At 41.7% G+C, this 16633-nt stretch overlaps 1 protein-coding gene and 1 long non-coding RNA gene across 2 annotated transcripts in view; one reads left to right on the top strand and one right to left on the bottom strand.

The window, feature by feature from the left end:
* The window catches only part of LOC146340003 (uncharacterized), a 41161-nt gene extending 25748 nt beyond the window's left edge, over positions 1–15413 (top strand). The window contains exons 2-4 of the long non-coding RNA XR_014784431.1: positions 963–1023; positions 11742–11943; positions 12574–15413. This is a non-coding gene — a long non-coding RNA (uncharacterized LOC146340003). The remainder of the gene's footprint in view (positions 1–962; positions 1024–11741; positions 11944–12573) is intronic.
* Positions 111–10704, bottom strand: LSMEM1 (leucine rich single-pass membrane protein 1). Its single transcript, XM_084810778.1, has 3 exons — positions 10578–10704; positions 3586–3726; positions 111–1006 (listed from the first exon to the last, which is right to left on the bottom strand). Exons 1-3 carry the CDS (start codon positions 10702–10704, stop codon positions 807–809), a joined length of 468 nt encoding a protein of 155 aa, XP_084666904.1. The 3' UTR covers positions 111–806.
* Positions 15414–16633: the final 1220 nt, after the last annotated feature.

Genomic DNA, 16633 nt, shown 5'->3' with positions numbered 1-16633 from the left:
CCACAGGGCTCCAGTTGTCAGTACTGCTGCTAGACCTCAACCTTCAGGCCCCACAGCTCAAAGATCCCCCAAATTGCCAGCCAGTGACCAGTGATGAGGGCATCAGGGCAGCAGAAGCAAACTCCATTTTATTCCTGTAGTCATGGTGCTATGATTTGAGTCTAAAATGCAAAACTGCTCAGAGTATTATTATCATCATCTTCAACAACAACAACCAGGGTTTGTGAACAATTTTGTTGTTCTAACATATCAGGAATATAGAAGCAGTTGTAGAGCATGGAATGGCGGGGTGCGGGGGGAGGAGAAGAGAAATGTTAGTGGAGTGCTTCACTACTGAAGTAATACACATGGCCATCTACAGGGGTCACTAAGTCTAGGGTCTAAAATTACCTAGCTGCACCACTGCCAGTTGGGAATGTGCTCTTGATTTGGATCAGGGCCCCACACCTGTTTCCTGCCAAAATCCCCACCATCACCACTTCTATTTGTGGGTCTATATGCAGCACCTCAAAATAAAATGCTTGTACTAAGCTCATCCATTTATCAATAACCACAGGAATGAGCAAGAACCTAACATTGTACAAAATTACAGAGAAGTCCATCATTGTAGAAACTAACTCTCTGCAGGGTGCTTTTCCAAGTCTGCTCTGGGAGCTGTGAAGCCTACAGGATGATTCATGAAAAGCTCTGATGCACAGAATATGTCTGAAATTACATGAGCAATTTGAAAATGGATTTTATTGCATTGAGTGGCCTTCTGCCCTGATGCTTCTAGTTCATCCTTCTTCATTCAGTAGCCTGGAAGATCAGGCTATTGATTGTCTAGTTTGCTTTGTACTAAGGGATTGTCTAGTTTGCCTTGTGCTAAGGTTTCCTAAATTCTCCATCCATTCTGTCTGGTTGAGGATTTGTAAAATCATGTCATTTAATTTCTTAAGGTCTTCAATGCTCTTCCTTTCCAGTACTATTTTTCTTGAAACGTCATCCATCTTGTCTCCAGTGTGAACTACAAAAGAATGGAAGGTAATATTCAAACCAATATACATATTCTCACATTAAATGCAGTTCCTAATAGAGCATACTAAATAACCAGAGGCTGGCCCGGCAATAGAGCAGGGTGAAGCACCTGCTTCAGGCATTACCAAGGTGGGTAGGAATAGATGAAGGCAGGAATTAGGTCTGAAAGTGCACCAAGACATTTTAAAGGACAAGGTACTAGGCTGTGCTTCAGGAAGCAAAATATCTTGGTCTGGCACTGTAACTAGATATTTATTTAAAAGCATGTGCAACTCCTTTAATACAGAGACAATTTGCTGCTTAACCCACACTTATGACACTTCCACTGTATCCGCTTTCAGCAGCTTTGAAACAACATGGTAAACGTTGCTTGAGCTGGAAATGCTGTAGTTTGCCCTAGCCAAACCTCCCTCTTCTTGTTCTCCCACAAGAAGAACAGAGCTGACAGCAGTCCTGCACAGATATGCTCATGCATGCACATGCATATACACAGGAATATACACCCTGGACACACTGCTCCTAGAAAAGTGAATCCTCTACCACGTACATGGTGGGAGTGGGGGTGATAACGCCATCTCAGCCACTAGCTACACAATTCCCAGCAACACCCCCTATGTTTGAGATTATATCACATTTGGATGCATCCTCGATAATAAGACAACCACCAATAATGAAATGTAGTCTTGAAGACCATAACTGATTTGTTTTTTGTTTTTCATTATGGGCATGGAGTGTAGAAACTACTAATCATAGTAGGAGTTGGAGAAAAGCCACAGTCATAGGAGTTGGAGAAAAGCCCAGAAAACGGGCCTTCCAGTAAGCATGGCGCAGTTTACTATGCAGCAAAGAAAGCTCTGTGATATGATCTATAAATGCCTGATCAACATTAGCAGACCATGAAGGAGTGGAGTTTAGTGTGCCAGGGGCAACCTTCTCACTCTGAACCTCAATGCCCTGTCTATAAAATGGCAATAAAATTATTATTATTATTATTATTAATAATAATAGCCTAGCAAAGATGAACACACACTTTAGTTTCTGCTATAAAAAGTGAATGGCAGGAATGAATGACAATGGAAAGCCCAGCTTCTGGAGAAAAAGTAGGCACCATGTATCTCTGCATGTTGTGCCCAGAGATGCATTGCACTCCAAGGGATCCCTACAATCCAGGGGTACAATGCCCCCCCCACACACACACCAAATGATGGACCAAATTCATCCACCATAATGATGGATAATGTGCTATCCTATAATAATGGGCCAGCAGGCTTTCCCATCATTAGCTGCAATTGCTCTAATCCTAGCTAACAATTCCTGTCATGAGAATCCTGAAACTTAGTTCCGCTATAGTATCCAGAGTTTTATGATTATTTTGTTTAGGGAAGTCTTTCCATTAATGGCATGCAAGCCATCAGGTTTATGTCTTGAAGCCAACCCCATGTGGCTCCACTGGTTTTCACAAACATTACATCTGGGAAGATTTCTCTCTTTCCTGGAAAGAAAACAACTGGCACACTTGAGCAGGAAAATAAAGCCCTCTGGCAATGTGGTTACAGCCTATTTGATCTCTCCTGTCCCTTTAAGGTTTTACACAGACATCTTATGGTTCCATTTAATGTGGAAAACCCGTTCCTTGATTTTGGCTAACAAAATTGGTCTGGAAAGTTAAATTAGGTACTAAATGTTTCTCCAGATTTCTTTACTTCATTTGGCTTAGATATTAATCCTACAAAACTGTTGCATTCTTTTCTATTCTGTGTCCCAAAATAAAGTTAACTGTCCCACAGGATGGGAGACAACAGCAAATACACATTTTGATCATTTAATCAAGGCTGGATAGTTATTTGGCATCCATATCAACCCATTTCCACCAATCTAATTATAATATATTGCTGCCCACCCCTGCCTTCCTGAAGTAATATTTAGTCATAGTTTTACATATTAAATGACTTGTTTAAAAATTGAACTTTATGCTTTTTGTTATACCAAATTATTTCAAAATATTATCTCTACATTGCCACTTATAACAATGATCATTGTCCCTGAATCCTCCTCACTTCCTCCCTTTCTTATACACAGAATTTAGATCCCACCTAAAACAAACTTCTACCCGAAGTCACATAGATTGTACACAGTCACACAGCCACTCATTCCCATGCATCCTGCAGGAAAGAATACGGGGCAGAGGATGGAACGTTTTGAAGGAAAGGCATATACAAACCAAACATTTCCAAAACACCATAGGGAGGATGGTCAAATTACATTACCCAAGTCTCTTTTTGTAAAACAGCCTGCTCCCACATTCTAGTGGTGAAAACAAGCCAATGTTGACTTGATGGCGGGCTTTTAGATTTCCATTGTCATAAGATCAGCTTCTTAGCTTCTCATAGAATTCTGTACGAAAGGACTTTCTAATCAGCAGTGTGCATTGCTCATTCTTTCATCCCTCCATTTATCCATAGTGACACAAATCAAAGGTGAGAGCACATCACAAAACATACAGTATGGCATTAAATTCTGTCCTTTCCTTGCAATCAATATCCTAAGAACTAAAGTGCACTTACTTACCTATTAAGATTATTACAAAGGAAACAAGTGCCAAGCTGACTATTAAAGTAATGATCAACGTGACAAAGAACCAGCTTTGGCATCTCATGCCACTTTGCATTGTCAAACAGCCAGCACTGTCTACGTTCTCTTCCCAGACTGCTGGAAAACAAAAACAAGATTCTAAGAGGATGAGAATGAACATAGTAAATTGGCTCTTATTCTAAGAAGAGAATAGCAGAATTTCTGAACTGAATCCTGTTGTTTTCCCCCTAAGCAGTGTACACCAACTGTGCCATCCAACCCCCACCAAAAAAGTAACTCTTATTTCATAAGCAATTCTACACTAGAAAAGTGACTTTTAAAGTACCATATATTTAATCAATAGATTGTTATATAGCTACTTTTAATAACAGTTTATCTCAGACAGTCTTAAGAAGCTGTGATAGACGGTTGGGGTAGAAATAATGTCTCAAAAATGTTCAGTTCAGGCAATCTTTAAAATGATGTTATTTATCAACCAGCATAAAGTTTCAGCTATTGGGCAGTATAGAAATGAAATAAATAAAAATGAAATAAAATGAAGTTTCAATTTGAGTCAAACAGTGAACTAGAAATGTGACAAATAAAGTAATCTTTAAAATGGGGTCACAATCAATTCCCTGAATTAAGTCTACAAAGGAATAGAAAGCAAATGCTGGAGCATTATTATAATGTGCCCCTGTCAGCCAGCCCCTATCAGGACCAGGACCAGAACGCTCTGCACCAGCTGCAGCTTCTGCATGGGCATCAAGGGCATTCGCATAAGTAATCCATTGTAACTGTTTAGTCTCAGAGTTCCAAAGGCATAAATGATGGTTGCTGGGTCTGAAAAGGACATAGTCCTCTTACCAGATAGAATTCATAGAAAGCACTACTGGCCACTGCTGTAGCTTGGATAATGAATCTATGAACAGTCAAGGCTGTAAATCTGAATAATCCGAATGAGAAGCTGAACATTATAAATGGTAAAAGTCCCAGTCTTACCCCGCACCCAGGCAAGTTACAAGGCCTGCCAATTGTTACTTCAATTTTGGCTTGAATCCGTTTCTGTTAACTCAACCACATACAGACCTCTGTTAAGAACAAAAGAAGAGCCCTGCTGGATCAGACTAAGGGTCCATCTAGCCCAGCATTTTGTTCACACAGTGGCCAATCAGCTGTTAAGGAGGAACCCCCCTGCCCATGTTCCCCAGCAACTGGTGTACATAGGCTCACTGCCTCTGGTACTGGAGGTAGCACATAGCCATCAGGACTAGTAGCCATTGATAGCCCTTTCCTCCAGGAATTTGTCTAGCCCCCTTTTAAAGCCATCCAAATTGGTGGCCATCACTACATCCTGTGGTAGTGAATACCATACTTTTAACTATTTGCTGTGTGAAGAAGTACTTCCTTTTATCTGTCCTGGATCTCCCACCAATCAGTTTCATGGGATGACCTCAGGTTCTAGTATTTTGAGAGAAGGAGAAAAATGCCCCCGTATCCACATTCTCCACACCATGCATAATTTTATAGACCTCTATCATGTCTCCCCTTACCCTCCTTTTTTCCAAGCTAAACAAGCCCAGCTGTTGAAACCTTCCCTCATAGGGGAGATGCTCCAGCCCCTTGATCATTAGTTGCCCTTTTCTGCACTAGTATGGCAAGCTACTGGGAAAATATCAAGATCACATGATAAGGGCCAAATACAAACAAAACTCGTGTCATTGGACTCTGTCTTTTCATACAGTCTCACCCAACAAGCATGTTTAATAGCAGAGAAATAGAATGGAACCCTTCAGGATATGTCAGGATCTCCTGGGTTTAGAACCAGCAACCAGGAATCTTCCATTCTGTAACTGTGTGTGGATGCCTCATGTGGCATGCTATTATTACTGCAGCTTGGAGTGAAGCCTGGAGGTGAAGTATTCTTAGGCTCTGCACTGGCCACACCAACTTAGCCATTGCATAGGAAGGGCTATAAAAGGCTTCCTGTTTGGACTGGGACCTTGCTTGAACAACAAGGTGTTTCTGCCTCTGGTTCATCTTTGACTTGATGTCATAGAAAATATTATAGTTGGCCTTCAACAACCCCTAGGATCTCTCTGCTAGGAATGACTAGAAGCACAAAAGAAAATTCCTGGAATACCTCTCAAAGAAAAATCTAACAGGACCCAAATGATGTAATTTCCATTTGACCTATAGGTGAAAACTTAACTGATGCTTGAGGCCACATGCTTAATGTCCATCTTATACCAACTCCTAAACCCACATTGCCAGAGGTCTAGCAAAAGGATAAGCTCAGAGCTGGGTCTATCACTACTTATTCTTTTTCAGAAAGGGAAGGTTGGAAACAGGTGGTAAGTGGCCAGGGAATCTACATCCAGGGTAAAAAAAGAAAAGCATGAATTATTCATAGGACCATGCATTTACTATGCCAAGATTTATAGCTTTTTTGTCCACACACAACATACCCCTGAAGTATTTGTGTTTTGGGTGGCATGCCACTGAATATCAGACCAATAAATCATATATTACTTTGAAGCCTGGTATATTTCACCATGGGTTAAGAAATGACCAGAAACTTCAGGCAAGGATGGCATAAGATTAGGCAATAGGGACTATGAAGAGTGACTGGGAACTATGTAGGGGATAGCACTATCCACGGAAAGACCACTATTAGTTGGCTCCCTCAGGCCTTTGAGCCTCCAGAAAAAAAAAATTAACTAGGCATTCCATAGACCTATATTTCTAAATACTGAAGCTGGTATTCTCGGAGTCAGATTTTGCTCCAAATCCTATAATACACATCACCAGGTGCAGTGCTAATCAAGGGAGGGGGGAGACTACTCCTCTGAACTCTCACCCACCCTGCCCCCTGGGAAAGAAAAAGTAATTTAAAAAGCAACCCTCTGCCCATGCATCCCCCTTTCCTCTGTGCAGCATGGTAGGATCACTGGCTGCCACTACTATCTGGGTGTTCAGCAGCATACTTTCAAAACTGTACATACATTCACAGTGCACATGCACAGAACCTCCCTTTCCCCATTGAGAGTCATGGGGAAGGCTTTGTGTAGGCCGACCTTACTGGTGGTCTTCCAAAGTATGGAGAAAGTTCAGGGGGGAAAGGACCAAAGTCCCATAGCCCAGCAGCCCCAGCCAATAGGGCTGTCTTAGAGTCGGGGTAGAGCTTCTCTACCAGCACTGAGGCTGCCCAGGCCAAAAATCACTTGGATAGATTGAGCCAATAAGAATTGTTGTGGGTGTGGCTGGTCTATACACATGCAGCACCTCAGAGTAGTTGTAGAGTGAGCTGAGGTGGGAGCTGAGACCGAGAGTGTGCTCCTCTGCTGCTGCATGTCCTGACCTTCAGTGTGTTCCAGTGTCCCCCATGTTATTTTCTTCCGTTGCTTTTGTCTGCTGGTTGCTCAGTCATGTGATACAGTGGATCAGTTGCTGCATGCCTGCCTTGCTCTGTGTGCGCCCCCCCCCCATTGGATTTGAGAGTCTCTTTTGCAGGAAAAAGTTGGGGTGGCTTAACAATTATTTGTGAATATGGGAAAAATGGGGTGGCTTAAAACTGAGTTGCATAATGTTAAGCCTGAAAAAACTCCTGTGGCACATAGCTGCCCAGCTGCCATGTCCTTACAAGCTCCTCTGCCTTTGTATATGGATTGCACAATGTTATGGCTTTAAAGACTCCTATGCCACATGGCTCCACCTTTTGTGACCCCTTGTTTCCACCTCTGGTGGCCCACCCTTCACCCCACCAGCCACAGTGGACACCAGCACTATTGCCCAACCTGTAATATAGCAGCACTTTAAGGCCGTATAAATCCTTGCTTGAGGAATTGGCTGCTTTCAGAGCAAGCCTGCCTTCGTAGTCACACATCTTCCTGCCGATGCATAAATTGAAACTTGCTGACTTTTAACAGTCATTTCCCCCAATGTCCTCTGCCTTCTTAAAAAATGCATTATGTATGAAGTTTATTAAGTTCTGTCACCACCAATGCTGCTTCCCAGATGCACTTATAAAATGTGGAGTGCTGCTGGTATGGGCTTTCAAGCACAGTAAGCTATCAGTAGAATTCTAAACAAAAGTCTCTTGTCCGCTCTGTCTAATGAACAGTTCTTACTAAGTGAGCTTGGCAAGAGTATTAGACTACAATATTGTGAGTAATCAGTGAACAGAGAACCCAGCCAAGTTGTTACCAGTGTGGCCCTTTAATGTTCTCAACCAAAATGGAAATGCAGCTTAGCTTCTACCAAAACCAGTTAGAAGCCACCTATGCCAGAAGTTCATTTACAATTATTCATAGCATGTACACATGTTTAGTCAATATTAACTAGTGGGCTGCAAAATTCAATTGCCTGTAATGTAGAAGTGTTGGTTCTCATATTCTTACCAGAAACAAAAGCAATGGCTAATCAGGACATTTAAAATGCCTCACATAAAACCTTAAAATCGTGAACTTGAAAATATTTTCTTCCCCTAAGAAGGTTTGTAATTTAGAAATTTAACCACAGATTCCTGTGTAAAACAGCTGACAGCTATAAAGAGAGCATTTGTCAGAATGTTAGAGGGTGACAACATATCCCACCCTGGCTGCATTCCTGAAACCGCATACTGGACGGCAGCCCACTGAAGTCAAAACACTGGAAAACTAATGGCTCTGAACAGCAGTCCTTTAAAACCTCCAAGACTGCATTGATTTGCAAACTCTCATTCTGAAATAAATTTGCCATACTAAAAGCCAATAGTAACAGCACAGAGTGGCACCAAATAATAATACAGGTTACTGGTAACATCTTTGCTCCCCTTTTTTTCTGAGAGAGAGATAACAGGCCTCATTTAATTATATGCCCCAGGCCTGGTGGCATAATGTGGAACCTTTAAATTCATTTCCCAACACTCAAGGTCAGGCAACCACCATTTTAATTTCCCACAATGCTCAGGAATAATGTTACATTGGGGGCATTCTGGGAAATGTAAATGGTTGCCAATCAGTGCCCCTCAATCAAAGCAGCACCATTAGGTAAGCCCTCCATGAAGTCCCTACTAGCATAGGAGGGAGCCACTCAGCGGTGTAGTGGTGGTGGGGTCTCACAGGGATGAAGACCCAGGACATTTAAGAGCCAGGTCTCAGCCAGGTCCCTCCTACTCCCAGCCTACTGCTGTGGGATGGGCTCTTCCAGCCGTCTCCTCCCCTTCCCTGCCACCAAGTGAGGGTGAAGCTCCCATACAGTATCATATTTTGAAAACCTAAAATGTTTGTGTGTGAGTGAAAAAGATTTTAACACTAGTGCATTTTTTCTCAGACATCCAATTGAAATACCATTGCCTTACTCTCATCTGCACTGTTTTTGGATCCCAGTTGAAGGTTGTATATCTTACAAGGTTGTGTAATCTTAGAAGGGGGCGTGGCTGTGACTGTCATGAAGGGACCCTGCACTTCTGAATTTGCCACTACACTACTGGAGTCACTCATCAAACCTGGAGCTGGCCCTGATATGGCTGTTCATCTGATCAGAAATAAACTGGTCTATAACTTACATTTTACTGGTAACCTTCAGCCTCATTTTATATATGCACACTTTTTCTAAGTTCAGGACAAGCCATGTGATTCTGTTCAAGCAACAAAATGTGGAATATTGCTAAGAAACTATAACTTCCAAAAAGCCTTCAGAACACAGCAAGGGAGTTGGGCTTACTAAAAATAATCTTGTTGCCATGTGTACATTAGAGACAAAAATACTTGAGAATAAAATTAGGATGGAGCAATTGAAAAAGAATTATTTGATGAGGCTTCATGGAATGAGGGAACTGTTAGGCTTGCCAAGAAAATATCATGCTCAGTTCAAACCCCCAGCAAAGAAATGCTATCCCCACAATGAGTTGCATTAGCTGCTTCTCTTTAAAAAACAAACAAACCCAAACTCCAAAACTCACTTCCAAATTGTTCAGATCAGAATTATCAGAGAGAGAAAACGTATATGCCACCCTGAGCTCCATGATGGAAGAAAGGGGAGATATATGTCTCTTAAATAAAAATAATAAATATTCTGAGGCTGCAATCTGAAATGCATTTACTTGGTAGTAAACTCCATTGAAAACCAATGTGACTTGCTTCTCTGTAAACATACATACGATTGTGCTTCATGCAATCTAAACCATTCAGAGGGGAAATATGCAGCAGCCAAAAAAACTTCTAGAGAAGGAAAAAGATATACATTAAAAGCGTCATATAGGAAATGTAGTTTTCAGAGCTTTAAACGCAGCTAGCAGGCGAGCGACTAAAGCAAGTTTTGAAAAGGCGCAAGACAGTAGAATGCTAAGTTCAACGCTTATCCTCAGATCAGTGACAATGCCATCCAAGTGAGTATCCAAATGAAACAGAAGATAGGATCTCTGTGTCTTTAACAGTTGTGTAGAAGCAAGATTTTGGCTGATGCATCTTCCCTCAGCCAAAATTCCTTCTTCAACAGAACTTGGTATATGTCACAAGCTCCATCTCCTATTGCATCTGGTCACCTGGTACAACTGTAAATTGAGTATTTGGGCTTGTATTTTGAATTAAAAGATATACACAAAAGTCAGATTGATTTAAGGTATATGACACACACCACCCACCAATTTTTGCAAATGTTTAACATATGTTAATTTAACATTGCAAGGTGCTGAGCTTCTTTGCTGTGGTTCAAGAAGTCAGCACATGTCTACTTTAGGACATAACTCCATTTATTTTCTGGGGGGAAACTTATTGGTGGAATAAACCAAACTTTGCAGGATGAGGCCTACGTTAGGGAAGACCTTGAAGGGCAGGCACATGTATAGTAGCATCACTGTTTTGAGCAGTGAGGGCAAATTTAGATGTGCCAGTTAGCATCTGGCATCTTCCTAAACCACTCAGAGAACACATTTATCTCGTTAAATGTCACAAAATAGGTAACATTATTCTGATATCTTGAAAAGTGGTTGAAAAATGCATACATACTTGGCTGTGGAGATCGAGCCACACAAAGCTGTTGTTCATTTAAGTTGTTTAAGGAATCAACCGCATAAAGTTTTCCTTCTTCATGAGAGTTTTGTAAGTAATTTTCGCCAGAAGAATTCTCCATCATGTCTATGAAATAACAGCATGGTTACTTTTTTAGAAGAACTTGGCAAAGTGGCACCAATCAAAACGTGTTCTCCCAGACAGGAAGTACCCCAGTGATGGCAGTACCAGAACAGGAAGTATCCCCCCCCCCCCCCGGACCATCTGACATAGGGATTTTGGTATCACCATTACAGAGTTTATGCTGTAGCAGTTCTGCTTGTCCTTTTGGAATTGACACTAGAGATGGGCAACGTAGCCATGTGGATTGAGGGTGACAAACTTGCAAGATCTACGGATCTGGAAGTATCCTAAATATGGGTTGCTAATGTGCAGCAACATTTCTGTCTATCTGTCCATAATAATAAAATACAACTGTGCTATTTAGCATTCTGAAGATGATCAGTGTCACCTTGAGAAACTGGACCAATGCTCAGTTGTGAGTCATGCAGAATCAACAATTTCTCTCCTATATTGTTGGAAGTGTTTGAGCGTGGAGTTTCATATCAAATGTTTGAAAAGACTATGAGCTTTCAGAGGCTACAGCCTCCTTCATTAGATGCATAGACTGGAGTGTTGAGGGTTTATGTACTTTGGAAGGGGACTCAGAAGAAGTGTACTAAGTCAATGTCTTTTGGATCTCTTGCTTTAGATCACTTGATATGACATGGTAAATAAAGACAAATAGAAAGAGAGATGGATAACAAGAAAATGCATATGTGTATGCAACTAAAAATGGTTCAACCTAGACACCATGCATACAAAGTAAATTTTATCCAGGTAAACATATGATGCAGCACTGGGACTGCATCTATATGTGCAGTGGAATGAGGTGGTAGAGTCATGAGTACTGTACCATTGGACTGTTCATTTCCAGTGGGGGAAATCATCTTTTTGAATGCTCCAGCAGAAAACTAGCACAAGAGGGAGAAGGATGGAACCTCTGTTCTTGATTTGTTTTCTTCTTGTACAGAGGATGTAGAGGGGGGAATGCCTGTAGTCTGAAAGGGTTTGGCTTACTCTGTCACCTAAAGACTCTATTTTCTTCTGATGCTTGTGTAGCCCAGGCCTAAGAGAAGATGGCTGCTGTGCCCTTGAATGAAGGCTAAGGTGTTGCTTTTAACCTTCAAAGCAGGCTCATCTGCCCTGAATAGTCCTAACCTCATTAGCTATTACTTGGACTGTGAAATGGATGGAAAGAAATGTAAACCGACAACAGAAATGGAGTAAAACACAGGCGGAAGGAGAGGGAGTTCAGTCAAAGGTTTGTGAAGTGTTTCTTGATTTTTGTCTTCTGTTGCTGTTCATAAAGGTCTACTCAGCAGCTTCTGACAGTTCACCAAGGACATCCTGAATGGCATTAAGATATCTTGCCAATGGTCTTTCCCTTGCCTTGGTTTCTGTGTCATTCAAAATACATTTCCTGAGTCATTCTTTCTTCAGTATTTACAGCAGCAGCGCTCCTGTGCTTGTATCTCAGACTGACAAATTAGGCTGCTGCCCTTAACAAGATTCAACTCCTGTTCACTTCTGCTGCTGAACTTCCATTGCAATACAAGTCACCACCATCAAAGTTAACTCTGACAAGCCACCATTCATTTTTGCTAACACCTACTTCCAAGCAGCAGACAGTGTAGTATAGCTCCAGGCTATACCACTTCAGACGGCAGCTGAGGGTTTCAGGATTGAATGTTCCACTCTTAAAAACAAAAAACTTTTCAAGCAGAAGGGTCTAACCTATCCTACTCCTTGGTATAATTTTGCTTTGGTTTGAAGAATGAGGTGGGGGAGGGTTGTATAGAAGGCCATCTCATCCACTATTTGTGAGAACTAGGCTTAAGCGGAAAGGAAGAAAAACAGATGTGACTCTTGTTTTATTTGTTCTGTGTCCTAGTGATATGAAGAGAAACCTAGAGAACATACAAAATTCAAGAGTTACAAATGGAATCTGGAAGAAAATGGAATCTGGAAGCCAGCAGTTGCCAGCACATTGCTGAGTGATGCCCTCAGTAGCATCAAAGTCTGCACCCATGCTTTCCTGACGTTGCCCACCAGCACCCATTTCTTATACATGTCTGCAAGGATGGCCCGCCCATGAAGTAGGGTGAGGTGCCCAGGCCCGCTGCCTCCAGCAGGTGCTCTGGAGAGCCCCACCAGCTGCTCTCTGGAGCAACTGCCTGCCCTCTCTGTCCTGCATTGCATGCCCTCCCCCACATTACTTTTGCTGTTTCTGCATTGGCTCTACAAAGAAGTGCTTCTTCTGGCCACCTCTTCATAGAGTTGATGTGGCAGCAGAAAAAGTAAGAGGAAGGGAGACACAATGCAGTGGTGCATGTTCTCTCCCGTCTCAGGTGGTTAGAAAGCTTGTGTTGGGGCTGCGTGTCTGCAAATCATCCCACTTAGACCATTTCAGCTGACCAGATTTTGTGAGTAGAATTCACAAGCCCTCTTCCATACACAGACATGTGAAACTGGGCCACACATTCTTATTTCTTTCAACAAGCTGTGGGTATTGCCTTTGGGAAGACAAATCCCTGTTGTCAGCACAACTTCCTAGATGAGGCAAGTAGGACAGTTCTGTTCCACTACCCAGGTGTTAATACGCATCTTTCTTGCAGATTATGACATTCTGCTTGTGTACATTTGAGCTGGCATATATAAGCACTGTGATGGCCAGAATGCCTTTCAGATGGCATGTACCTGCAACTTCCCATTCTCTCTTGCACTGCATAGTAGGGTTGCATAACAGTGATCAGCTGTGTAGCAACAATGAACCTTACTGCACAAACGTTATGGACCCGATTGCTTACTGACTGCTGCATCAGCTTGTATCATGCATCACTCCATTTTACATGCTTATTTGCTGACAGACATGTAATTGGGCCATAGATCAACTGAACTTTAGGGTATTCAGATACTACAAAACTGGCATGGGGGACCCATAGAACAGTGCAGTGGGGCAGGAGGAATCATCACTAGGTGATAAAAATTAGATGTGCAAAACCTTTAATTTTGATCAACTACTGCGGATTACAATTGCATGTCTTGGACAGGTCTGAGAGAAAATATTTTATACATGTAATACTGAGTTCAGGACAGATGGATTATTGCTCCCTTAGGAAAATATCACATGGGGAAGAGAGCAACAACCAACAGTCATGTCATTGTTGCTATTTTTGGATTCTCCTATGAAGACGTTTATGGCCAGCTGTACAGCGACCTCATCAGAGGATGGGACACAGGAATGGAGTGTGAGTAGTGCATAGTTCTAAAGATTCACCACAGATCTTCAACCCACCCCTTAATATTTTTAAGGAATTTGGTTCCTCAACTTTTCCTGTTCCGGAGGGAAAAGAAAAAACCATGAAAGAGGATTCTACTTAATTTAGTTCTACTAAATATAACTGGCATTTTTTAAAATTTAAAATATTTCTGACAGGTTTTAAGTATAGTTTGAAATAACTAAATCCTACCGTTCCACTTCAGACCTCTGAAAAATTAGAAATGCGAAGCTGTGTCCAATTTTTGTCTTTCTCAAGCGCAATTAGACGCAGAAAAAAACAGTATGCTTATAGCACTAAGTACACATTGGTCCCTTAACACAAAAGATACCAGCTTTCTGCCATTTGAGTGAGTCACTGTCATTATTTGGTCACTGACTCATAATTTTATTCTCTCTAAAATGAAGACAGAAATTACCAGAAAAGGTAACTCCAGGCTTCAGTCAAGCAAAGAACACATACATTCTTAATTATCTGAACTTTAGATTCTAAAGCCATAAGAAGCTGAATGTTACTTACATCTTAACCATGCCCAGCTAAACTCCTTTGCAAAAGAATTCCAGCACTATGTGCCTGCAGAAAATATACTGCATGTTGTTCCCCTTGTCTTCTGGAAATCCATTAAGAGTCTCTACGGAACCCACAAGCTCAGCTCTGAAACAGACTGTCCTTTCCATCTATATTTAGTATTCATTTCAGTCAACTTGTCAGGTTTCAAATGTTTTTATTGGACAGTGTGTGTGTGTGTGTGTGTGTGTGTGTGAATGGATAGTTAATATATAGAGGTGTTGATTTATATAACATTCATAGTAGATAATTCACTGGCACAGTGTTTATTCATGTCCTGCTGTGGGCTTCCCCAAGGCCCACTGTGGGGACAGACTGTTGGACTAGATATGCCTGATCTAGTGTGATTTTTATTTTCTTATGCTAAACCAATTCATCAGGCCAGACTCATAAGTACGCAGAGCTATTGCTATTGAATGATAGCACCCCATCTTTGGCATACCCTCCTACACGCTTTCAAGAGATGCCTGATCCCTAGATAAGAGCAATGAGGGTAACAGCCATTTTTTTTTTTTACCAAGGTTTTTAACTGAATTAAAAGCTCCTGGTGGTCTCCATTGGTTTTATTATCTGTTGCTGTACTGACATTAGTTCTCTGCTTGGTTTTTGTTGTTGCTAGTTTTATTTTTAAATTGCTTTTATTCTTTTAAATTTAGTATTAATTTTTGGTTGTTTTAATTGTCAGTCACTTTGGAGACTTTTAATGGAGAAGTGACTCAGAAATATTTTTAAATAAATGAAATGGCAATCCATTGCCACTAGTCATACAATTACCACACCTCTGTATACTTAGTATGAATTCATTTGTTCACATTTCAGTATTTCACATATTAATGTGTATAATAGTAGCAGAAATAATAAATATCGAAATTAATAGTATCACTACAAGTTGTTCTCATGTGCCTGGTGTTGCTTCTATGGTTAGATAACTACTACCATGCAAGCACTATATTAGGGTGCAATCCTATGGCCGCTAGACAGCATCTAGCCAGCCATAGGATTTTTCTATTTTGGGGAACCAAGCTCGGATCCAGCGCACCAATAGGTTCCCAGAAATCCGACTCCCCACCCCTTCCCCTGCTGCTTCATAGGAGGTGCGGTTTGTCCCCTGCTGTGCACTCGGAAGAGCAACACCGAGCAACTGAAAAGGGGGCGTTCCTAGGGGTGGGGAGGGGACCACGGAAACGCCATTATGAAGCTTCCTATGCACTGTCTGGCCTCCCCTCCTTGCTCCAAGGTGCCCCGGATAGACAGCCAAAATCAGCTGTCTAGCTGCAAATGGAGGTCGGCCAGAATATGGAGAGGAACCTGCCTGCCCCGCATTGGAAAGTTGGCTGCCTCCGAGTTGGAGGTGGCCTATTATCCCCGTAGGATTGCGCAAAATCTGATTTAGATAGCATTTTAAGCTTAATATGGTTTGGTAGAGTACCTCCCCCTTCAGATGACAGATAGTAATGCGAAGAAATGTAGATACGTTTTTATGGTGCGGTGGTATCTAGGCCATTTCGTATCCTAGATCATACAAAGCAGCAGTTTTTTATACATATGGTTCATGCAAAAATAAATAAAAATCCCCGTCAGCAACCAGGTCTCATTAGTTCTCAAAAGTTTTTCTAAAAGCCATTTTTTTTAATGTGAAGGAAGCACACAAATGTCTTCATCTTGCAGCAAAGCCAGGTTTCATTTAGCCCCAGGCAGCTGGGTTTGCAGATGGTTTAACAAGTGGTTGAAAACTGGATGCTCAAGCAGTTCTACATCAAGCAAAATGGGTATCACTGAGAGCTTCCTTTCTCACTCATACTTATCATGTCTGCCATACTGTTTCATATCTACATTGAACAGCTGGTGAAGGCTGATTTGTCACCAATATCTAGCTCCAGCTTTTCTCATCTAAGCCAAGTATACCAGCTCATGTTCTGAACAGGTGCCCGAGGTCAGTGATGGACTGGATAGGGGCTAATAACTGAAGCTCAGTCAAGTTAAGACAAGCATTAATGAGTGGTTCAAATGTTCTTTCGTGGGAGGCCAGCCTAGATCTCTAGGTCTCTCCCTTATGGATCAGGATTTTGGGGGGTACCAACGGACAGTTTCACTTTTTGAGGATCA

The sequence above is a fragment of the Heloderma suspectum genome, chromosome 7, assembly GCF_057233095.1.
Source record: "Heloderma suspectum isolate Gila_16-S chromosome 7, 16-S_ref, whole genome shotgun sequence".
NCBI lineage: Eukaryota > Metazoa > Chordata > Lepidosauria > Squamata > Helodermatidae > Heloderma > Heloderma suspectum.
The sequence above is the reverse complement of the archived record's forward strand: the minus strand, read 5'-3'. Positions and strand labels throughout refer to the sequence as shown.